Genomic DNA, 25742 nt, shown 5'->3' on the forward strand with positions numbered 1-25742 from the left:
TGCCCTGTAGTGTTTAAAGGTAGGCTATTGAGTTATTATTTTCTTTCTCGATCCTAGTCTTCGTTATAATTTAAACACAATAATAAAAAAGTTAACTTTTATTTTGCAATAAATACTACAAATACTGTAAGTTGGTGTAACTAAAACAGGTTTTCTTTACATTTGTATTGAAGCCTTTGTTTTATCTTAGTAGCTATATAAAATATTACACAAAGGAGCCTAACAACACCTTGATAATTGTAGCAGCATCAGGCAACTCTACACCGGCAGCTCCGCCGAAGGTGACGCCCCCAGCAGCATCACCCAGTGCTAACAAACCAGTAGAACCAGTGGGAGTCATCAGCTCAGTAGCACAGGCAGTAGCCTCCGTGTCTACCATCACTACCAATCCGACTAGGTACGTAGTTTATTGAATTATGTATTGTTGATCCATTCACATTCACACTGGTCCCAATCACTAACACTAATTTTCAATCTTGGCCCCAGAAGAAGGTTCTCCCTGTATTATAAAACTTAATGTGAATAACACATTCATAGTCATAGTCACTTAACTAAATTCAAACAATGGTTATTGGTTTACCAAAATATCTGCCTCCTTTTACTTTTAGTGAGGTTTTATAAACTTGTGAAACAATTGTGTCTTTCATAAAAGCTTTATCTTCATAAATATCTGCATCACATTAGATATTAACTTGGTGCTCCGTTCACAACCAAGAGAAATAGGGATTAATTTTTGTGTATAAAATAAATTATGCTCCTTCATATTTCCCCGATATAAATGACTGACATTCCACTTTCTTTCCCAGTGCTCCAGTCCCTGCATCAGTGGTGCAGGTCCCAACTTCAAAGCCGACATATCAAGAGTCAGTGATCACTAACACAGATTTAGTGGAGACCAAACAAACTAAGAAGAGGAAGGCAATCGCAGCCGCCAACAACATGAACGCACCCGTCGATTATACCAATAACAGTACTCCGCCCGTTGGGGTAAGATTATTTGATACTACTATTGTATAAAATACAGGGTAAGTTTGGGTTACTTTGACCTAATGGGGCAACTTTAATCCTATAACCAATAGGAATGTAGCACAAAGTGTATATTAGTATTTCATTGGTCTAAAGTCCTAAGGTCAAACAAACCCGTTTTTAAGGTATGTAGGTATGTTAAAACTTTGTCTGGTCCAGTTAGAAAAGATGTACTGTAAAGTCTGTTATTTCATGTTTTACGTTATTTTCACAATCTTAGTTATTGTTTTAAACTGAACTACTTTTATTGGTCCAGACAAAGTTTTATAACATATAGTAGTATAGTATGAAAATACATATTATATGTATATGTGTAGATATGTGTGCTGTAGCTAAATTTAAAGTAGAAATTGCATTAAAAACTCGGTTTGTTATATTAGATAGTAGTAAAATGCAGATACCTAATAGTTTTGAATTGATTTAGGCGGGTGAAGGCACTTCTCAACCCGGTGGAGTGTGGGAGGCCACTCACGTGCCACCCGACGTACCGCTGGAAAACGTTGACAAAATTATTAAGAAGGTATCAATAATATAGCATGCATCATCCATTCATTCATTCATTATAACTTTGTAGTCATTGTGTCATTGTAGTTTTAGTTAAATTGTTCAATTAGATAAAGTCATTTAGAAACATATATTTTACCTATGTATATAAAAACAGTGGAAGTTCTATCTGCTCTGTATATTATACAAATTGCCGTACACAAGTCAATAGTCCGCGAAAGGATTTGATCTAAATTGCGGATTGCTTCTGAGAGTTCTAAATGAGAATTGATAGTAAATAAAACCACGTTTCTAGTATAGTTATGGGCAGGAAAAGAGTAAAATGTTATGAGTCGCAGCTGCAGTTGGATGGCTAGTTAAGAATAAATATATTTTTTAAAAGAACATTGCTTCTATTAGAAATTAGAAGAATATTGCCACTAGTAATATCTCCTATTTCGTGGGTGCGTTTACAAACATACAAGTTCACATGCACATGACACCCAAAGTCGAAACAACAATTGCGTTGCTCCGTGCGGGTATCAAAACCGCTTTACGTTGCACGGTAGCCAGAGCCCCAGCTACCGCACCAACTGTAGTCAGTTAGTCATATTATGTAGCAGGGTCTGTCTCTAAAATCATTTCATTATATTGGCATAAGTTAAGTTTTGAAATACAAGTAAGTTAAATACATAAGGCTTTTGTTCTACGCAGGCAAAGACGGAAGGTATAGAAGCGATTCCAGTGCCGACGTCTCACTTCGCGAGCGTGAGCCCCGCGCCTCCTCCACCACCGCCGCCACCGGCACATAGCCCGGCTTCCAATCCCAGTCCAAGGTATGTAATGATGTGTAGTACATACATACATTACTTCACGCGTGTTTCCCATGGGGGTAGGTAGGTAGAGAGAATGGACAGTCAATTGCTACGAATTTTACATACGTATCTCTTTCGCTTCATCAACATGATGTGTAGTAATAAATGAAAATGTTAAAGTTAACTATTACATTAAACAAAAAAAGTAGATAACTTAATTTTATGACTACTTTGATACTTGCCAAAGCAAACACAAGGTCTCAATATTTGTCAACTGTAAGTACATTACAAAAATATATGTTGGTATCAAAAACTATAGCATCAACATCATTCACTAAATGTCTAATACTAGACGAGAAAAGACATCTTCTTTTGCTACATTTTGCTTGCTACTCGAGCGGACATGAGGTTGAAGTATATTGCAGTATTATAAATGTAGCACAAAAAAGGTTGCTACTGGGTTTCATATTTAACTTTTTTCAACACCAATAGTATACAAATTCAGAAGTCCTTTTCAACTGTAGTCAATAATGGAACAATATACCAATTGATAACAATTTAAAAATATATATGTAATTAAAAATAAATGATAGGTATTTCCCCCCGTAATGACATGTTTACTTTGTCATGAAACAATGTAATCATTAAAGTAATTACGGTGTATAAGTTGCAAAGCGAGTGGGAAACATCCCCTTAGTAACTCCCCATTTGTTTACAAAATAATTTGTCTACAATGTATGGTCGTTACAAACGGTAACTTGCCAAATGACGACGGTTATTAGTCGAATCCCTAGTTAGACCTCATTACTGGACCTCATTATATGTATGTGCATTTTGCACATCTGCCTACCGCTTCGGGGTATAAAAGGCGGTACTAATGACATCAGCCAAAAACATAACGAGTTGGTAATAATACGTTTTTGGAGATCTTCAACGGTTTCCAGAAATATTCTAACAAATGGAGTATAATCCTAAATTAGGCACTTTTGAAACGTCAAATTGTCCGTCAGTCTGTCTGTCAGTGAAGCTAGGTGCTCGTTCCAAAGTGTAGCTTCGAATGAAGAAGGACGAGCAAGAAACTCCATCGTAATTTTTTTTTTCACAATATCCCTGTTACATTATTTGTTCATTTACCTATTATACTGTACGACAATACATATGTAAGGATGATATATTAGGTAGCAGTCTGTACTTTCTACTCCATGAGATAAAGATGAAAGATATGTACAATATTCTATTGTAAATACATATCCATGTAAGCATGTAAATGTATCTTCCTTACCATTGTGTTGTTTGTCCAGGCACTTGCCTAGCCCAATGCCGGGACCGAGCGGAATAAACCAAGTGTCAAACATTCGCTCGCCGTCTAATCCACAGGTCAGTAACAACTTTAATATATATATACAAATAAATATATCATTTATATTATGTACCTCAAATATAACTACAATCATCTTAAATCCAATTAAAAATTACATATTGTATTGACTAAAAATATTCATCCGTATATAATTTTGAATTGCATTCGAGTAACTAAAACAAGCTTCGCTTTTTGACGAATGCCTTTGTGTGCTTCAATATCGCTTCGAAATAACTAATATTTTTTAAATCTGCCTAGAAATTGGTCAGTTAATTATGAGTTTCTGTAGATCTACCATAAAGTTTGTTTCTCATACCATTCATATTTTATGTAGAGAATAATAATTAATTCAATTACATTCGCATTGCCATATACATATTACATAATAATTTAGATTACCTAGAGCCTGCAGATGTGAGAAGTATTTCCCATTGGAAATCCAAACAGTTTTACTTGTCACTCCCACTACCATTTTACATTGTCTCCAAGTGCACTGAACGCATGAGGGGAATCCTCTAATAGACGATTCAATGAGGCTATGCGAAAATGTACACTAAGTTAGGGCTACGTATGATCTATGATCTATCGATATCAGAACGCATCGCATGCAACCACGGAGTATTACACAAACGGAAGTGTACAATTCGAGTAAACGATGACTGATGTGTGTCAGTCATAGTATAATTCCGTATAGTTCCCGGCACGAATGATGACAAGATTTGTCGTAGTGGGGATAAGTTCGCGCATTGTCTATCTGTGACTATTGCCGTCATTTCCTTAGTACTTGGTAGGAAGTTGAATTGAATAAAAGAAAGGGTTTTGTCTTGACAATTCAATGGGGAAATAATGAGTACATAAGTACATAATGCTCGAACTTGCACCCACTATTACTAGGGCATAGTTCGTGGCGGAATTATAGGTAGTTATTATTATTATATTTACTGGTTTACTCATGTAACTATTTGATGAGGAACTCGACTAGCTCTCATGAATATGGCTCCCTAGCGTGACTTGAAACTGGTTGAGTTCCATATCAAACAATTACATGAGTTAGACGATAAACGTTATGATTATTTTTCGAAAGTTATAATAATGATAATAAAAATCCTATCACTTTATTTTGTGAGTAGTCCGTGCATGTAACAGTAGGCGTCCCACAGCGTACTAATGCGTGGGTTGTGTAGGGCGGCAAGGGCGATCGCGAGGGGCCTGCGTCGCTTCTCGTGTCGGTGCCGTTGCCCTCCACGAGCCACGGGCTCAACCTCACAGCACACTCACAGGTTCATAACTAACTCATGAACACACAACTGTCGCTAAAACAAAACAAACTTTTATCACTACATAGCTTAAAAAAGTCGCCTTTACTGTCTATCCCTTAGATCTTTAAAACTACGCAACGGATTTTGACGCGATTTTTTAATACATTTCAAGATTAAATTTGTAATTGTATATAGTATTATAAATAAAGTTTACAATGAATTAGTTACCTACTTATATAGGGACAAATATACCGCTGCATTGGAGGAAACATTCGATACATTTTTGTCCTCATCGTCGCGCTGTATTTGTGAAGTTAATGAGGCATGAGCATTGAGCATATCAGTATTATAACTAACGTGATACTTGGTAGTTGTTTATTCATTTTCCTTCTCTGGTTTTAATTATCCTCCTACTTCTAACCTATAATATGTTTGGAGTATCATGCGATTTAGTGGTAAATGGTTTGTCTATTCAGTTTTGAGTACAATAGACCAAGGTTTTTATAAGAGCACTAATTGGGTAGGTGGGTTATAACAATACTGCAGCCTGCATGCGTACAAGGTTCACCCCGTAAGTACGACAAATGTCTAATTAAAAAAACTGTTATGTCATATAAAATGGGACTGAGACTGTAATCATTTGATGACAGTTGTGTGTTCACTGAGACATGCTTAGTTACAACTACCTACTAACAACGACTGCTTATCCGTGTGCGACGTACCATCAAACTAGGAGATGCATGGTCTCCTTACGGTGCAAAGAAAGCTTAGCTTGCGCGGATATTGGAGCTGGTAAAAAAAATATCAAGTATAGTAAGCTTGTTATATTATTAAATTCATGTTGTTTCAATGTCTATCAGTGTTGTAAACTAATACAGTGCGGAATAATTTACTAAGTTTTTTCCTTTAGGTACAAAATGACATGCCAGGTCCTTCGCCGCATATTTTCCATCAACCACAAAAGCAAGTCAGTGTAAGTACCTAGTATTTTAATATATTTTATGAATGTTTTAAATGAATTTATCGTGATACGAAAAACAACTTAAGTATACATATGATTAACGTGTAAAATCGATTGACACAGTAACCGAGATTTAAGTATCTATGTATAACATTGTAAAATTAATATGACGTCTTTTAAAACACTATTGCTAACGACGCACCCATTTAAAAGAGGTAAATCGTCAATCGGAAACCTACATAATTATAACAGAGTACAGTGGTCAGCAAAATATTCCAATGATAATCAATATAATGTCACTAATAATAGAAAGAGACAAAAAACATAATATCTTAGTTTTATTTTTCTATTTTGCTAATTACCAATGTAATTGGAGAACATGTTTGTGTCCTCTTTCAGAAATATTTTGTTATGAAATAGTATATGTGAAGCAATAACATAGTTGTTTTTGCGACAAATTAATGATGATAGATCGATTTCAACCTCATTAGGTACGTTCAGCAGAATTTTTCTAAGAGAATATTTATTATACTTCATTTCCAAGTTCTTGGTTGTTAACGGACGGTGATCGTAATTAGGTTAGTATATATAATATAATAATAATATAATATGTTTAATTACCTACAGAATAAAGAAGTGAACGTTTTACATCTGTTGATGCCTTAGGGAAATGTAGGCGTGATATAGGTACAATAGTATTCTTGACGCATAAAGGTATTCATATTTTTTTAAAGACCTATATTAAAAGTATCAGGTCTTTTGATACGAGTAGGTAATTACGATAATAACAGTGAACGGATTGTCACGGACTTGTCACATGCAATTTTCCTTTGCAAATCCACCAGTGCGTCAAGACATGCAATTTGATATCAATGAAGTAGTTACGGGGTAAAGTGCGTAAATTGCGTAATACCATAGTTTATTCTATATTATGTCTTCAAAGTTAATTAATGTTTTGTATTATAGAAGAGGGGTGTGAAAATGTGTTATTTAACGGTTTTAAGAAGAGCACCAGTCTATACCGAACTTCAATCATGTGTATTGATTTATCTGGAATTTGAATGTAAGCACTTAGGCCGTGCCATATAGAGTCATAGTGTATAGGCGGGGCTCCGTTTAAAAAAAATTTAGGGGTCCTTTCTTTTGAAGGGTAATAATCATCCAATGACTTGTCCCGTTCTTGGGAGAGGCGACATAGAATGTCAGACTCTTACTCTTACTTTTTTTATTTTTTGCCTAAGTATGTTGGTACCCGTGCCCCATATAATTGATACGGCACTAGCTACGCTTCTGGATGTAAGTTAAAGTAATTGGAATATCCCTCTTCAGTAAAGTCAAGCAATCGAATCCCAGTTTCGTTGTGAAATAACTTAATAAATGTGCAGATTTACTTTCAGTTTTTGTAGTACCTAATGAACTGTTAATATAGAAATAATATAATATTATTATTATATATAATTAATTGTTAGTTAGAAAAACATCGTCTAGATAACGGTATTTAATAATAAAATGGAAACGATTATATTATACAGTAATTATTATAAATTAGCAATGTTCACACCTTAGGAGGAATCATTTTCTTAGTACACGCGGTTGAAGAGAATAGACTAGTGTATTATGTATTTTAATTTTATTTAAAAGTTGGTCACGAAACACCATATCGTGGTGTATATAAAAAAGTTCCACACAGCTTAAATTCGGTTCGGCAACGGAACTCGCAACCACGGCAGTTGTTAGTCCTAAGTTCTGCAACGATCAAATATTGTGATATTTGCAGATTTATTTGTTCAGGGACTGAGTCTGGTGTTTAAAGTGTTTGTGTTTGTAAACCCACAGTAGAGAGGATGTCATAGTTTGGTATCAACGATTAGTAAGTTTGGAGCGATATAGAGAAGCTAAGACAATGACGTCATAATATATTTAATTAAACACTATTATTAACAGAGGTGCTAATAATAAAATCTCGCTACAGTGATGCAACAAATCATTAGTGAATTGGACATTTTAAAGATTCTAGAAAAAATTAAAAGCTGTTATGAAAAGTATGATAGTAAAAAACCCTATAGAAGTGCCAGCCACAGTTGACTTTGTAAAAGACAAGGGTGTGTATAAAGAATGTAAAGAACTAGCAAACAATATACTTGTCTATACAATGTACACAACTGCCACAAATGGCCGTAGGGCCCGGAACGTCGGTCCAACAATCACTACGAAATAGCAATAATAATTTCAATAAACGAGTTCCTTTACTATCCCTCTTTTTTATCTTCCAACGTTCACTGTCTAGCCCTCAAAAAGTGTCCGTTACAATTTCTCTGAATTAAAAATATTAAGACGAAAACTTGCTTATAAACTAAATGAAATGTAAAACTATTTGATGAACACTATCAGATTTAAAAAAAAGAAGCACACGACTTTACGAAAATCGCTAGAAATGGTTATTCTTAGAAATTTGATGCGTGTCTAAGCACCCTAGCGGAGATAAACATTGCCATTTTGTACCTGCTCCCAACCCCTCGGCCTACCTGCTCTATAGGCGGTTCGCAGTAGGGCCCACCACATGGGCACATCCATGTTTCGTTCAGTTATCAAACGACGCTTGGTAAGACCACATCTGTCACTACTCTCGGTTCTCGCAACTAACAATAATGTTTTTGACGCGATAATCGTAAATTAAAGTGACAACAAAAAGCGTGTCTATGTAATAGTGAGTTTACTTGCATATGTGTGTACTGCGCCGTATCTCTACGAACACGTGTGCTTCTCCCGCGGTTTTGTGAATTCGCTCGTTTATAGATATCATGTTTAGATTGTGATTTTTACTCGTAAATAGTTTTTGTGTGTAATAGTTCAATTACTATCGTCTTGTGTTACGATATTCAATTATTTAGTATTTTAAAACTTGCAATCGTCAGTTTTTGTTCGGAGACAGTGAATGGTTTATAAACAGTACTATCGACGGGAATATGATCAATATAAAATGGAAATGTGAGTATGTCTTTGTAAACAAAATGCATAATAAATAGCACGCTCTACATTACTTTGGTGACACCAATACCATACTTTGCTTGTAATATGAACACGAAATATACCACGAAGAATTTAATTTAAAAACGTTGCAGTTCCGAAGTACAAATCGTATAGTCTACACTGAACAATTAAATATTATTATCCCAGTAAATATTAAAGTACTAATAATACTGAAATATACGACCTGGCCGCGGGTTACAAATAATGTTTAAATATCATTTTGTCCTGTTTGTTCTTGTCAGGGCTGTCAAATAAAACAATTCGTCCGGCCAAATCGATGTGACCTATTTCGCAATGTGTAATAAGCTGCAAAGATTTATATTTTGTTTTATATCAACGGCATACAATTACATTTTATTTACGATAGCCGCGTTTAAATGGGTCCGACGAACACATGTGGAGAGATGCGAAAATACACACTTATGCCAAACATACGAGTTATAAGTTTTATGTTACAAATGATGATGATGATGAGCTGCTTTAATAGTATTTATGCGTTAACTATATTATAAGTGGTTGGCTATTAAGGTTTTGTGGATAGCCTGTTATTTAATATACGTGTTTCAAAAATGTTAATAACTTAACATATTATTGTAGTCAAAAATGTAGTTAAAACTTTATTTAACAAACTTACACAAAGTTCCTGTAAGCATTTTTTCATAGTGCATCTTTGTTGTACAATGCTAGGTGCAATAGTGCATCAATATAAATGCGCTGACTGTCGAAAGTCAAACTAATAAATCTTAAAGCATTGAGTATTAAAATCGATCACAGGGAACATACGGAATGCCAATTGCGCGGTATTTGCAGTCTCATTACATATGCATATTGAAAGTGATTATGATTAAATTGATTTCAGGCGGCAATGGACACTGGCATGACAGGGCATTCACCGCATGCTATCCCTGGGCGCTCCTGGGGAGGTCTTAACGTAGCGTATGAACTGCAAGATCCAAACAAACCAGGGTAAGAATACTACAGACCCTTGTACACTCAGTCACATACAATGTGATGTCAACACTATGTTATTAATACACTGAAATCTAGTAAAGAATATTTTTTTATTAGTAATTTTTAGAAGTTTGTGTGTACACATTGTTGTATGTGACTGTACTAAGGAGTATCTCTATGTAACTTTGTGTTATTTGTGTTTACTTATAAGTATTAAGTATGCTATGCTTTTTCTAAGCTACGCGCTTACAACTACACATACGAGGAATGTAGTTGTAGTAGATTATAATATTAAGATTTATTATATTGTTTTACTACCGTACTCAGAGTCATTTAATGATTACTTAACCCAGTCTTTAGAGTTGTTTTCGGATCAAAATCGTTACTAAGGAATAGTTTAAGTAATCATTACTTATCTCTGAGTGCGGTAGTTAGAGTTTTTAAAGTTATGCTAAGCAGTTTAGATTATCAACACCTAAATAAGCTATAAATAAGCTAAGCGGGCTAGCGCTAAAAATGAATACATACCATTCTAGAAATTCATCATCTTGTTTTTTACTTGAATACATAAATTCTTCACAAACACTTCAACTTGATACAAAACAAATCAGAAAACATAAAATGTTGAGTGTTCACATTATAATGCCCTGTTTGTTCCATTTATCGAATAAATTGGAAAGGCTACCTTGTTTTTATGTAAAGCGAATTTACAAATGTATAAATCACTACAAAATAGCGAATATTTTGCTTGCGTCCAAGCCAAATAAATATATTGTGTTAACTTCTAAGTATGTAATGGGCACAGTATTGATATAGGTAGCAGTTGTTAATAAAAATAATAGAAACAATGAATTTTCACGCTTAGCGCTCATAAGTTTAATTAAAATTTAGTTTTTTAGATGATCCTGTTCACTTCGAATCGATCCATTATATCTATAGTGCTAATTTTGTTACTCAATCATAGTTTATTTAATTATATTTTAGTAAAATTTTTATTTCTCTAGACTAGGCACCTGCTAGCTAGCTATCTAGTTGTTATTGTTGCTCATTGCTGCTCAGCTATTGTATTGTTTATTCACCTATTATTTTAATTGATTGCTGTGTAGTATTTAGTTAATTGCGTAATAAATAAGTATTAATTAAGAAAGCTTGGGCGCCATAATAATAAAAGGAGAAAGGAGGTTTATTTATTGACCTCGCCAACTTTTTATTAGTTATGTTACTAGTTCCAGTTGCAGTGAACAGTTACAAACCAAACAAACTTCTTTATTCTATTGAGAATTTTCGAAAATCCATTACTACTGTAAATTCCCTCACCGAGAGTTTATAAGGAAACATCCTGCTTCACAATACCACGTTTACAATACGTACAAACATAAATATTAATATTCCATCATTATTATAATTAAATCACAAACGCTATGCCATTTATTTGCTTATTGCGATATTTTATAATAACATAATGAGAGCTAAATCATATTTATTAATGCATTAATTTTTATTAGCTATTGCCTGACATTATTTTGAATGACATTAGTTTTGAGTGCTGTAGCGTATGACTGACGCGGCTTTGTGACAATTCCTAGTATTCTTATTTAATCTTTAAATAGTTAATGGTCTGTTTGAATACACTATCTATATCTAGATTTCCTAGATAGAATTTTAGCCCAAAATGGTGTAAAAATTATATCTATAGTTGGCTTATCTACAAACATGTAGATATAGCATTGAAAGTATATGTCAGTCTAACTTAAACCTATATACATTTGTGCCATAGTGTTAGATGTAACGTGAGATATGTTTTGTCCTGCAGTATGAGTGGCATGCCTGGTCCTAGTAAGCAGCCTGATATGGGCCCCGTGAACATGGCTCCCATGCCGCCTACGACTGTACGGACCAAGAAACGCGCCGCCATGGCTACATCGGTCGTCGCCATGGCTAACACAGCTTCTGCTATACGTGAGTACTTCTATTTTAAATCAATCGACACCTCGTTTTGTTTCCATTGCTGGTCTAAGAAGTATCTTAGAAAAATTCTATGTTAATATGCCACCTAAAGTCTAGACATCCAGATGTATCAAAGTGATGCAAGTTGAAGAAGTCAGGATGTAAATACATAGGTGGCTATTCCGTAATTTCTGCCTTGTCATAAAATTCGATCTTCGATGATCTTTATGATTTTCTAAATGGCCTTAAAAGTGGACTTAGTAAAACAACAGTTCCTCATTTACCTTTTTGTTTCTTGCATTATAAAATATAATCAACAGAGCCCATGATAAAATAGCGTAACTTTACCTGTCTTGTGTACTTTCTCAGAGACTATGACGACGCAAACGTTGGCCAGTGTACGCCGCCAGCCTCAGCCGACGCCACCGCCGATATACTCCGAGACTATTAAAGACTCGCCACCGAGCTCTCCAAGTAAGTTTTTGTTTTCTATTTAAAAATAAAGAATAGGTGGCAAACAAGCTCGTCTTTCACCTGATGATAAGCAATCGGCGCCCGCCAATAGACGACAACACTAGTGTATCTACATATGCATTGCTGACTATAAAGTGTCATAGAACATATACCAATTCCAATTTTTTAACTTTAAAATTTGCAAACCTGTAACCTTAGGTGTTCACTTTACATCGCAAACGCTTGAAGTGGGTAGAGACTAGAGATAGGGAAAAAAGGTTTGGTAGGCCGCCATGCCCTTATTGTGGGATGATCACGGCCAGAATAATAGTAAAAATCACTGAAGCTAATCAACTTATAATAAAATCAGGTTTAGCAATTTGCCAAATACCTTGGCGTTCTTAATGAATTCCATTGAAACAAAATTAAGAAAGATAAGCGTTTATTCGGTATTGACATGATTGCCAAGACATAAAAAATAAATATATTTGTCAGAACAGCAGTCATAAATACTCAATAATGTGTGAAATGCTTGACAAATGTAAGCGAAAGAGATACCTACTTATTGCCTATCGACTTAACACATACTTGTGTCCTTAGATAAAAATAGACGCAAATAAAACTCCATGGCAAATAGGAACCAATAAATCGCTATAGATTCGCTATTTTTCTACTATTTTCATATTTATAAACGTCCTCGTCTGCCGTGATCATTTACAAATTTGATAAGTTGTTTGTAGTCATCTAGTAACCTACTTAGTATAAAGGTCGGTACGAATTGTTTTATTCATGGTATACCATTATAATACCTGATTTTAATCATATGTATGTTTCATGTTTCAGGCTCTGAAAGACCATTAAAGCCTAAGATGGAGTCCAAGTAAGTATTGTATTCTGCATTCTCTTAGTTTTATTTTTTTTCAATTCTTTGTATAAATGGTTCGTGGTTATGTTGGCCATTGTTAAGCTCTTAGGGATAGCACGAAAGGGAGCAATCGAGTCGTCGGTGTTAAATGAAACAATTATATCTTTTTCAATTTATTTTATTTTAGTTTTTGTTAAATATTTATTTTTTGTTAGATTTTTTTTATTTTTATTTAATTTAGAAAAAAAAATCTTAGACATTTTTGCTTTCACCCTTTATATTTTTAAATTATTTTACGCGGTCGATTAATTTTTAAAACAACATACATAAATAGCGACTGATTGCTGATGAGGATATTCAATGCACTATGACTGACCCTCAGAACCTTCATGTATCCCAGGATCGGAGCTTCTTGTACCGCCCCACACATGCTAGGCAATGAGCTTAACCCAGAGAGCGGAGCGGCCGCTTGCCTTCAGGAACAGTTAACTGCTGAACTAGCCGCCCATGCCGCCGGTAGCGCAGGTGGAGATACCCTCATACCGCCGCCGCTTATCAACAAAGCCGCGCCCGTAAGTTACATTTATTCTACATTTTAACTGAAATTCTGTTGTAAAAGTTTTATTCTGAAATTCTTTGTGCAGTCAGCGTCTAAAAGTCATTTTCTAAACTTTCACACGTGATTGAGGCGTCGGTAATATCAGTACGATGTTTCTCTAACGACGCGGAATGCTGCTCATGAATATGAGCCTCTAGCATGGCTTGAAACTAGTCGAGTTCCTCGTCAAACAGTTACGTGAGTAAGCCGATAACATAATAATTAATTTTGTATAAGTTATGATTAAACGTCAATATGATGTTTAAATAAATTCTGTCGCTTTCAATTATTTATTTATTTATTTATTTGGACAACCAGTAGCTGTTACATTATAACTTACATCTAAACACTTATGTTATAATTAATTTAAATGCACAACATTTTAAGGTGTCACAACATGCACTGTAACATTACATAACAATGACACTGTATCAATCAGTAAGAAAAAAATAAATAAAAAAACAAAATAAAATAAAACACAAACAAAATAAAAACAAAACAAAATAACGTACATACAAACTTATAAAATCATACCCAATATTTATGACAATTTATGACAATAAAAAACAAGTAAATCAAAATCAAATCCCAAAAACCTAAACAAAGTTAAATTTAAAGAAAATTTTAATGTAATTATACGAATATAATGTTTGAGTAATTACTATCTGACGCTGACTGCATCACTCTTAGCTTTTCATCATCACGGCATACATTACCAACCAGGTACGTATATGTCGTTGTAGAACAAGTTTTGGACAGCACACGTTTAATATTTATGTTGATCCAGGGCGGCAGTATCAGCTCAGGACGGTCCTCGAGCGCTCAAAGCCTCGACCAGTTGCTGGAACGACAATGGGAACAAGGCTCACAGTTCCTTATGGAACAAGCCCAACATTTCGACAGTGAGTACACGTTATCATGCAGTTCAGTATCTAGAGTAGACGCATTTTCAACTTTGATGTATTTTACATAAGATTCGTATTGAAACAGCATGTGGGTATTCATCCTCGTAAAACCACATGCATGTTTTTTTTTTATATCAATATATGTGCATATTTTTGCGCATGTATTTTCGTTGTAGTTTCGATTTTATTTTTTTATTGTATTTTTCATGTTCCTAAATGTTTGATATCTGTTTTTTATTTTCCCCCTTTGTATTTCCCTTAAATTAGTACAGTACTTTGCAACTATTATGAAACATTGAGCGTCAGAAAGGGACGAGAAATCCAGAGCAGCTCTGTCGATGTTGATAGGTTACTTTTCTTCCAAACATTCGCTTGACTGTAGTGGATTAGAGCTGTCTACCATCCTTGAACATTCTCTACTGTGCGTGGCATCCCTGACAAAAAAAAGATTTTTTATTAGCTGGTAAGTACCCGGTCGTAGTCAGCTGTAGTACGAACCTCGGCATTCTACCAGATCAATTTTATTTGTAATGTTAGTTCATTTATTTGTGGTTTTTCTGTCTCATTTCAAGTCAAGAAGAGTTATTTTAGTTTTAGCCTTTGTCATTTAACGTTAAAAAATATAAATATATTTTTGTACTACAGAAAGTATTCCGTTAGTAAAATCTATTCTATTTGTATCACTGTAAATAATGGAACCACCAGCAAATAACTAACAGTATTCTGATGGAATTTCGTAGTAAACACACAGAAAGTACTATATTCAAAGTTATATATTATTTCACCAATAAGCAAACGTAGTTTATTTCTCAACTCTTGATCCCAGCTAATTTAAAATGCAATTAAGGCGAATGCTTTATAAAATGTGCGAAAATATACTTGTAAGTTTATTGAAATGTTTCACTAAGAAAGTATGTTGGAAATGATGAAATAAAGCATACTCCTTAAGCAATATTTTTCATTTGCATACAATATAGTATTTCTTAGTATCATGTCAATACTTGCCCATGTTTTTGTAAGCGAAACAAGAAGAAAATGTGTAGAACATTTCTCAATTGGCATTGTATTTACACGTTACCCAAAAAATTGTAAAAAACACCATGATTGTATCAAAATTAAAGCAAAATTACAAAAAATGGGTATGAAGTTATTGAAGTTATGGGCCAATTTCACAAGTCTAATAAATTCTTTTGAATTTTATACGCATTTCGTACTGATTTAGTTCCACTGTTTTATCTGGTGGATAATTGACTAGACTGTGAAATTGGCCGTCAATGTCGCATTGATTGTTGTGGAACTAGCAAGGAGATTATATGCAACTTTGTTATTCGCTGCATGCTCTTTGAGCAATGCCTATCTAATTAGAAAGCATATTATATGTGTATTCAGCATCCACTTGCTAAGGCTTTGTTACCATATAACGCATTATAAAGCTCTAAGTTGCTTGCGTACTGCTAGCTCATATGGACGAATTTTCATCCATAATAATATATACAAAAAAAAAACAAAGTTTGTTCAAGCAACGACGTAATAATCACCATTAACGTGTATGGAAACAAAGACTTAAACTCTATTCAAGTGGCAAGACGATATCAATTGGATATTTCATGTGATTATCATACATTATTCAAGGAAAACACGCAGGTATATCCAGAGGCTAGAGAGCACCTTATAGGCGCCCCAAAGTTTTTTGGCGTTGCCGGTACGATTTGGGCAACTAGGCACGCGCCGTCTCGCCGCGTCCTAGGCCTAGTTTGCCTTAGAAATAAGAGAGCTCATGCTCAGGAGTATATCTGCACTTAAAAAAGGGATAAAAATTATCCCGAACAGAAATGTACCGTTTGATATCGATTGCAATATATAACCAAGCATCGCATCACTTCGATTGGCAGTGTAAATCAGTGTCTAAGTACGTGCAACTTGCTTACAAATGTTGGTGTTGTTTATAGAATTAAGACGAGAAGAATGCTCCTATTGATCGTCTAATACAAAATAGTAAGTGTCTATAAATCTATGTATAAATACACATTTTTTTTCTTTGTTTTCTGTAAAACCTATTTAATTCGTTATTACAACGTCACGTAAGTAACTTTTTGCTTTTTATTAACTGTATATTTCTGCTGTATTCTTTTTAAATACATATAATCAGTAACGTTAAAAGAAGAAATAGCGAATTAAATGGTTGTAGCTTGAGAACATGTACGGTGGGATATTATCTACAGTATTTTGTATGCAGGTGCGCTGCGCTATCGTCCTTATGTTAGGCGCCAAACAGCGCTTATGGAAGCCGCCGGTGAGTACGAAGAACGGGCTCCGCTGCAAAATTAGAATTAATAAGAAAAACAACGACAGGATGACATGAGATAATGATAAGGATGACGTGATAATAGTATTCTATCTTGTTCTTAAAGCCGATGTTTCACGATGTTTGTAAAGTACTGTAGGATGTTGGTTGACGGTCCATGTTTAAAGAGTAACATTGATAACGTATGGCTAATTAAAATACTGTGTACAGTCGCTTCGCTGTTGTCATGCCTGCACCAGCTGCGCACTGAGAACGTTCGACTGGAGGAACATGTAGGCAGCTTGCTGCAACGCCGCGACCATCTGCTCGCGGTAAACGCTCGGCTCGCAATACCGCTCACTACTGGTACGTTAACACTCCAAGCGATACGCGGAAATCTTAACAATGTTTTAATTAATCTGCTGTAGGAGATATTATAGTCTCTCGTCCTCGGTCTCACGTTTATTCTTTAGTGCTAATTTTTATTTAATGAATTATTCTCTGAGTGGTATTATAGAGATGTTGTGTTTTATTCGCGTTAAATAGGTACGTAGGTATTGTTGTTTTATACGAATGATTTCTTAAAGATTGTTAAGATTTTTTGTTTTTACTTTTTCTTCTTTTCTTTGTTTGCTTTATTTTATTATTATTTCTACCTTTTTTACTTAATTTCATGATTTTAACTCCCTTTTAAAGTTTCTACTGGGTTAAATGTTGTTTTGCAATATTTTATTATTTTATGATTAGTTTTGTTTCCTACGGAATGTTCGGTGTTTTCTGTTTTACAATATTCGTTGTATTTGAAAAAAGGTCTGAATTTTTTAACCGTATTGTAATCTCCTGTCATCAATCTATACACGGGTTTAAATTTAAGGCCACACCTCTTTATAATTACATTAAATAAGTAAAAAGCCATTCTAGTATTCAAAATTGAATGCGTAAATTAGTAAAATAAGTATTTTTCATATTTACCATGTTTTGAATAAAGAGTTGAGTATAAAGTACTCATTACGTTTTTACACTAAAGGAACATCCACTTTAATTGCTTTTTATTAAACGAGATACTTATTGTAGTGCCCTTCTTGTTCCAATGTCAAAATAATTTATTTCAATTTGAATCAATCAAAGACGCGAACAGCAAACAAAATAAAGTTTCAATCTGTACATACTTAAGTGAAGCTTTTTTTAGTCGTTTCAAAGTGTAGATTGTTATGGAGAAGGGCGAGCACGAATCTCCATGGTTACTCTTTCATGTCATAAATTGATTGATAACATCAACATTTCTACCTTTTTAAGAAGCATTCCTAAATTATACGGCTTATACGGTATTGTGTTCAACTGCATGTAATAAGTAATGATCAGAATCAACAACAACATAACAAATCTGTTTCTTCTGTAAGTTTCAGGTTGAAAACTAGGTATGAACTTAGATTTAAAGAAAACCATGAAGTACTTTGATACATAAATTGCTTTATTTTCTTTTTACACTATACGCTCGATTTTTGAAAGGCTGATTTAAAATTTGTACTTGTAATTGTAAGTATTGATTGCTAACATTACATGTATCGATGGCCTTTCGAAAACCGAGTGTAAGAATAGAAATTAATATGTTTTTTTGCTGAAACTGTCGCAGAAATGGTACTAGGAGAGAGATGTACGAATTCAAGTGATGTGCCATTGCGTAGTGACGACTGGCCCGCCCGAGCCGAGCCGGTGCACGCGCGAAAATGGCCCGCAGATGATGCAGGTGCGGCCGCCGCCGCCGCCGGTCCGCGCCGCCGAGACTATCACCTCGGACCGCCCACACCAGGTATGAGACGGCCAAGTCCGGCCTAGGGAAGCACAAACTACTTAAGTTACAGTGAATTTTTCAACAATTCCAATCAAAATTTTTATTGCTCTGAATTATCGAACTAAATACAAGTCCTGGCCAATTTGAACAAACATCCTGTTCAAAAATTCACTCGAAGAGAAAGGCTGAAACATGGTGCACACCGCACATCACTACATGTTGCCCCAGTTTCAGTAAACGATTTCCCTCGTGGCTCCGCACTTACTTGTTTAAATTAGTTTTAATATCTTGAACCAAAACAGAAGCTTGCCAGAAACAATTGGTCTGAATTTACAAACTAATCTCTTTCACGACACCGGCCCGAGGGAACTACAATTGAGTATCACCCATAACTTCATGTAATTTAGTAAGTAATTTGATATAGTGACTGCAATCTTCCTTCCATTCATACGGTAGTGTAACATCATTAGATTTTAGTTCTCCCTAGCCGTTGAATTATTGTTTTAATTTCTAAATGTTTTAGCACCCCTTTCATTGCACAGATAGATGGTTTTTATTTCAATATTTTTTGTGATTTAGTTTCTAATTAATTGTTGTGATTTACTTGGAATCAAACTGTGCAGTTTTTATGATGATATTGCTACTTTCAGATAACTTTACATCAAGGGTTTATCTTACAACTAAACGGAGATTTCACAAACGAGAAGGTGGTGATTTATACATACTCACTCTACTCACGTCTTATATAGTAAATATCTCAAAAATTTTATGCAAGTTTAATATATACTTGCATTATTATAATATGACTCATAATTTGTGAAAAGGAGCCCTCTGCCCTTCGGGGAATAAAGGAGTATTCGATCCTGACTTCATCAATCATGTAGTTCCGATTTCAAATAACTTTGGTTTATATTAATTATAATAATAATTATTCTATTGTAAGACACTGGGTGTATCATCATCAGCCGGAAGAATCCCTTTAATCCTCCACGTAGAATTACTGGGTGTATGCGCCCTTTTCACTTATATTCAAAAATGTGTAAGAGTATTGTAAAAATCATACTTTTTATACCGTATCTTACCTATTTTTTGAGACACTTCTCTTTGCTGTAGGATGTGGGTCAATTTTGGACGATCTCCTTTGTTGACAGTAAATTTTGAACAGTATTAGACCACATTCTGGCAATCTCTACCAAAGATTTAAATGAAATTAAAGAAATTAATGTTTTACTGCTGGAGCACAGCCTCGCTGAACCTTTCTCTTCCGTGAGGAGGAGGCTTACTTAGCGCCTGGTACGCGACTGTGAAATGGAACCTAACTCACGCGCTACCGACTACTTAGCTCACGCGCTTAACGCGCTTGGCGCAGTCTCTAGATGCTTAGCTTGCAGCTTGCCCAGCAAACTAACCAATTGTAAATAGATGGCCAGGCCCCAGGCGCTAAGCAGCCGCCTCATAGTGCTGCCTTAGGTCGGTTCTGCGCCCATCGTGGGCTAAATCTATAATCTATGGGTTCAGAACAATGACATTGGTATGGCCTTTTCCAGGCACTCTCATTTTTAGAGGACCTTACACGGGACGCTCCAGAGAGATCAACCGTGGTACTAAAAATTAACATTGCTGTATTAATATAGGGCTGTCCTTTCTTTAAAAAAATAACATTTAAATTAATACGTTTACCAATAAGGGCATTATCAATACTTTGAAAAAATTGATGATAGAATTCTACCATTTTGTCCGGAGACAAAGTAAGATGTCCAAGACAGTACTCAGTACAATGTTCAGTAACAATCATGACGACTGCACTTGACCGACAATGCGCCAGAATAAAGCAGAACTTTATTTTTCAACTTTTCCAAATTTTATTCTTCCGTAATTATTTGATTTTTTATAGTTTAACCCCACCCCTTCATTTTATAACGCTTTTAAACATCACCCACCCGCTCTTCGCCGACTTAGGCCACCGAGATGATACGGTATTATAATTCATTTTTTAATCCAAATAATATTCTTTCTATATTATTTTATTAGTATTATTAAAGCATCCGCTTTGCGTGCCATGGAACAGTAAATAATGCTTTTTATTTAGTTACAAGCATTAAAACTAGTTATTTTTGTTTAATTCTTTTATATTTTAATTGCTCAAGCGCCCAAACTATTACTTAGTTGTATTATTTGCTACAAGCGTTCTTTGTTTAGATAATTATGTGAGATAGGTGCTTAGAGATCGCAACAGTATTTGTCTGAACTCCAGATTATTGCTGGTGCTAACGTGGCATGCTACAGGTCGATGTAAGCCACACTGTAGCAATACAAACATACACTACAGTGTTGCCATTATGTGTCAGTTATATTCCTCTCAGGATCCTTCGACAACATCACAAAAACATGAAAAAAAAAACTGGATGTGATGTAAATCAAAAACGTTTGAAACTTTGTTATTTTCAAAGTGATTAAAGTTCACGGCTTACATTTTTTAAATGAATTTAATTTTGTTCTTTATTTTTCGACTGTTCTGGAATACTGAAACGAATATAATATCGAGCTCTAAGTATACCTGCTCTATGTATTGATTGTGATGCGACTTGGTTACATGTGAGTACAGATGTGATTGAATTGTTTTAGCTTATAATGCGTGAGGTGCAGCAGAAGCCCAGCTGAAAGGAAGAGGGTGGCGGCGGAGGCGGTGGCGATGCTGCCGTCCCGGGGCCGTCATCGGCCAACCCGGCAGCGCTGCACACCGTTCAAACTTTCATAATGCTCGAGCAACGACGCAGGGTCGATTTCTCCATCGACTCCATCCTCAAGTTAAACAACTAAATCGTAGGCGCGCTCGCTTTTAGAAGCCACAATGAATATTACGTTGTTCTAGGACAAGGCTTCTACTGCAATTATAAAGTGCGTCTGCGTTGTTAGCTCGTGAAGGAGCAATGTTGTTGCGCGGCTCCAACTCAATGCCACCACCCGCTATAAGGACTCAGCTCGACGGCCGTCGGCTTACGGACGATCTTGTGTTCCAGCCCCTCGGGGCTGTAGTATACACTACTAGAGTTAAAGTTCTTAATGTTAAACTAGATTAACGCACGGTGTGTGTTATATTTTTGGGCAGTTTCAGCGTTTATACGCCGTGTCGAGGTTGATATCTTGAATGTGATGGTCTACTACAAAGTACGAAACCGATGCTTATAGTGTTATATAAATTGTTTGCACATTGTCTATCGTAAAGTACTTTTTAAGAATAAGTGTTCAAGTTTCACATACGCTTTTGTATGATACGGTTTCTCGAGTTGCCAACTTTTTTTGCCCGATTGTTAGGAGGCGTCCTGTACGGACCAAAGTTGGTAACGTTCCGCTTTATCTGTAGAATACACTGCGGGATGTGCGCGCCGCAGCTCTGGTTGGTACTTTGGTTTAGATCTCAGGTCACGGCACCACCGACTGAGTAGATTATGCGAAGTGCGGTTTATTCTATAAGTGTTATTGTATATTCGACTGGATTAATATCTTGATCTATTTGAACTGTCTGTTCTTTTGAACGACGCATGCGATTAAATGTTTAATTAGAATTAAGTACTAAAACTGTGTATGTACCTAGGTATGAATAATATATGACGAGGTAGGAAGTCACTTTCTACTAGTTGAAGATTGAAATTAATGTTCTGGGGAGGATTATATTCCTCCACTGAAGTCCAAAAGTTAAGAAACTTGTTTGCTGGGGATACTGAACGTTTTGTGTATGATATAAATAAAGTAATAGATTATGTAGCACTGAATTGATTGAGTATATTGGAGACGTTGGCCTGGACACACGTTGGGAATGATTTCAAACGGGACCGTTACATATATTGATGCATGTTTAAATTATTTATTATAAATAGTTAAATTGTGTGTTAGTTGTTAATTGTATATGAATAATCTTGATGAATATTTACAGTGTTTCGATTGACGACCGGCACACAGCTTGGTAATGTTCTTTGACGATAATTTCGCGCACAGAGCAGGGCCGTGTTCGTACAAGCGGTATATGTTTGCTACCGCCTTATTTAATATATCTGAACACTTGTAGTTGTAAGGTCAAAGCAAGGATTTCAGTAGTTATAGAAGTAATTCTCATTCGAGGTCTCATTCTTGGCCGTTCCCTGTCTGTTTTAGATTTGTAACAATAGTTGTAATGGTGTTTACAGCGCGAGACGCAACTTATATGTCCGCGCCAAATATTGTTGAGAAACGCGACACGGCCCTGATCTAATATAATAACTATTTATTCCTTAACATAGTCTACGAGCACAGATACAGTATTTTTATATAATAAATTCACGATGTGATAGAGTACGTTCCTTAAAATTGTGTATAGGCGTTTGGCTCAGATTAATATATTGTGGGGGTAAATATTTGCTGCGGTCTTCATACCGATTCTTTGTGGCGTGACGACCATTTTCGGACAGCATCGAGTGGTTGTTGTGTGGACTGTTGACGCTCGATGTAAGTGTATGTGCCGGCAGGACCCGGCTAATGAGAGATTTTCTTAAAATTCGGCACCAAAACGGTAGTCTCATCGCCGTGATGTGTCTTTGTGCCGGTGGCGTTAAATACGCTCAATTACAGCCTTGTTCGTCACGTACTATACGTAAAACCCACTATTATTATACGGCTGTTTAATACGTCGTTATATTACCGTTGTCTCGCGTAACTTAAACAAATCAATGTATCGATTATATTGTCATAATATATGTTGAATGTTGTTGATCGATGTACAACTCTTATATCTCGATGTTGAATGTAAAGTGGAATAATATTTGTTTCAAGATATCAATATTAAATGTTTGATCGACTAGTACTCACTTACTCACCAGGCCAGTCACTCCCTGTGGTCACTGGGGCCGTCTTATAGCTTTCCTCGCTGAAGTAAGGGCTTCCTGTGTTGTCCATGCAATTTTAATGCAGTTATAGTTAAATCAGTATAAATTATATTCATTGTTGATAAGTCGATGTTGTTAGTTCGCATAAAGAAGTCGTGTGTCGCGGGACGGTATTGATACAGACCTCGATCTTGTCCCACCTAACCTCGTGACACACGAGCTCTCCATGCATCCTCAAATAATATTAAATGGTTAAATGTCAGTATGTAGGATCTTCAATCACTGGTGTAGTTCCTTTATCTCCCCCTTTGGGATAGTACTTCGGAAGAAACTTCAATGGAACAACTCAATTAAAGTTTCTTCGAGACGGCTCTAATATTCACTTCTAATTTCCCTAATATAGATCAGCTTAAACGTATTTACATGTTTCAAAACTAACTGAAATCTGATAGGTATCTCCCAGTACACTGAAAACGACTCATTTTATTTCAAAATTAGGCAATTATACACAAATGTAATTTTTAAATTTAATTCGTAATTATGTTTCAAATCATGACAAGTTTTAAAGTTTTTAATATTACTGTGAAGCGATGACTTCGAAGCAGCTTCTTTTTACTTTAATATTTTAACTTGATTTTACGCATTATTCAATTGATAAAATGAAACCTTCATCTTAATTATTGGCGACTATTGTCACTATCAAATTAATAAACTATAAATTTCAAGTATTTTGATAGAAAATATTCTAATCAATCGATTTTAAACTTAAAATTTTACTAAATGTTTTCAGATAAACTTATATATCAAGAAGTATATAGAATTTTAACTACGTTTTAACAAAATATATAACAGTTATGACATTGAAGATATATGCCGATTTGAAACATAATTTTATCTTGATTAATGAACATTGTTTGAACTGACGGTGTGCAATATTGTTAAGGGGTAAAGCAGAATATTGGAACAAAGGGAATAAAATATGCAAAACTTTGCAAAAAATATTGAATCATGTTCCTACGTAATGAAATATTTGTCATCATTTTTCTTAACCCTTATTTTGCTTGGGAATTGCTAAAGAAATGATACAAGTTTAAACAATGTTTATTAGTTGTTCCGATATCTACAACATTGTATATTTAAGGTACGCTTCATTTCCAAGCGAAGGATACTTTTGTTGTAAATTATGTTGTTTTAAGTATTTTAAGTTTTATACATTAAGTGTCAATGTTTTTTAACCGAATCGCTTGGATGCGGGGCTCAGCACGTTTTGCATACAAATGTAAACAGCGTAGATTTAGTTTCGTTGGGATTGGATCAAAGAGCTGTGCTGAATGTTTTAGAAAAGTGGGAAATGTAGGTTACATTGAATAATACCATTTCATTACTCTAGTGCACGTTTCATTTGCTCAGTGCAGTTTACAAAGAGTATTTTAATGCATACCTTTTAGCACTAAGCTCAGCCTACTGTCCAATGTAAACGAGACTGGGACTACGAGCCTCTCCGTCTAACGCGACGGTTTGGTGAATATTTTCCTAGGATAGTGCGCTTAGACCATTGCAAACTTCAAACGAAGTGATCTCAGTCGATAGTACTGATATTTCACGAAATCATATTCCTAGTGTCGCTCGTACAATAGAAATATGATCTCGTTATTAAGGGAATCGTAACGAAAATTATGGACTGAATTGTTTATAATTAGTTTTAATTCGTTAATTTGGTTACATACATATGCAAATTTTATTTAGGTACCAACTCAATGTCTTGCTCCTAGTGATTACAAAATCCTATTGCATTTATTGGATCTATCAATTTCAGTCAATTACGAAATGTAATAGAACCTTAATAAATCACTACACAAATGTCGTTGTTTTATTTTTACTGACTTCCTTAACCATACTACTTATTGGATTCAATAATTTCATTTCTTTAATCAGCGCTGTTTTGCTGGTTAATAAAATACTTAGCATAACTGGTCCAAAACAATAAATTAATTTCTTGATTTCGATCAGCAGCAATATTTTTCGCTCGCATAGTAATTTAAAGTTTGCAATTTGTTTCAATGTGCAAAGTTGTTGAAAATTATTAATATCTCAAACGTAAGAGGAATAATCAAGCTTAAAACATGAAAAGCTGATTTAAAGAGTTCATTATGT

The 25742-nt window shown here is 35.1% G+C and overlaps 1 protein-coding gene across 28 annotated transcripts in view; it reads left to right on the forward strand.

The window, feature by feature from the left end:
• The window catches only part of LOC118266262 (protein AF-10), a 34197-nt gene extending 8749 nt beyond the window's left edge, over positions 1 to 25448 (forward strand). For 14 of the 28 annotated variants that reach the window (XM_050704341.1, XM_050704339.1, XM_050704346.1 and 11 more), the window contains 17 exons: positions 244 to 397; positions 807 to 987; positions 1451 to 1546; positions 2224 to 2345; positions 3626 to 3701; positions 4869 to 4964; positions 5854 to 5916; positions 9794 to 9900; positions 11699 to 11844; positions 12202 to 12306; positions 13129 to 13165; positions 13533 to 13722; positions 14536 to 14650; positions 16890 to 16946; positions 17169 to 17303; positions 18571 to 18747; positions 21355 to 21507. In XM_050704341.1, coding sequence (XP_050560298.1) covers positions 244 to 397; positions 807 to 987; positions 1451 to 1546; positions 2224 to 2345; positions 3626 to 3701; positions 4869 to 4964; positions 5854 to 5916; positions 9794 to 9900; positions 11699 to 11844; positions 12202 to 12306; positions 13129 to 13165; positions 13533 to 13722; positions 14536 to 14650; positions 16890 to 16946; positions 17169 to 17303; positions 18571 to 18747; positions 21355 to 21368 — 1871 coding nt within the window. In that variant the 3' untranslated portion in view covers positions 21369 to 21507. Of the gene's footprint in view, positions 1 to 243; positions 398 to 806; positions 988 to 1450; positions 1547 to 2223; positions 2346 to 3625; positions 3702 to 4868; positions 4965 to 5853; positions 5917 to 9793; positions 9901 to 11698; positions 11845 to 12201; positions 12307 to 13128; positions 13166 to 13532; positions 13723 to 14535; positions 14651 to 16889; positions 16947 to 17168; positions 17304 to 18570; positions 18748 to 21354 lie in introns of all 28 variants that reach the window. The other 14 variants (XM_050704344.1, XM_050704348.1, XM_050704355.1 and 11 more) reach the window with 9 other exon arrangements.
• Positions 25449 to 25742: the final 294 nt, after the last annotated feature.

Source organism: Spodoptera frugiperda, chromosome 25 (assembly GCF_023101765.2).
Source record: "Spodoptera frugiperda isolate SF20-4 chromosome 25, AGI-APGP_CSIRO_Sfru_2.0, whole genome shotgun sequence".
NCBI classification, from domain to species: Eukaryota; Metazoa; Arthropoda; class Insecta; order Lepidoptera; family Noctuidae; genus Spodoptera; species Spodoptera frugiperda.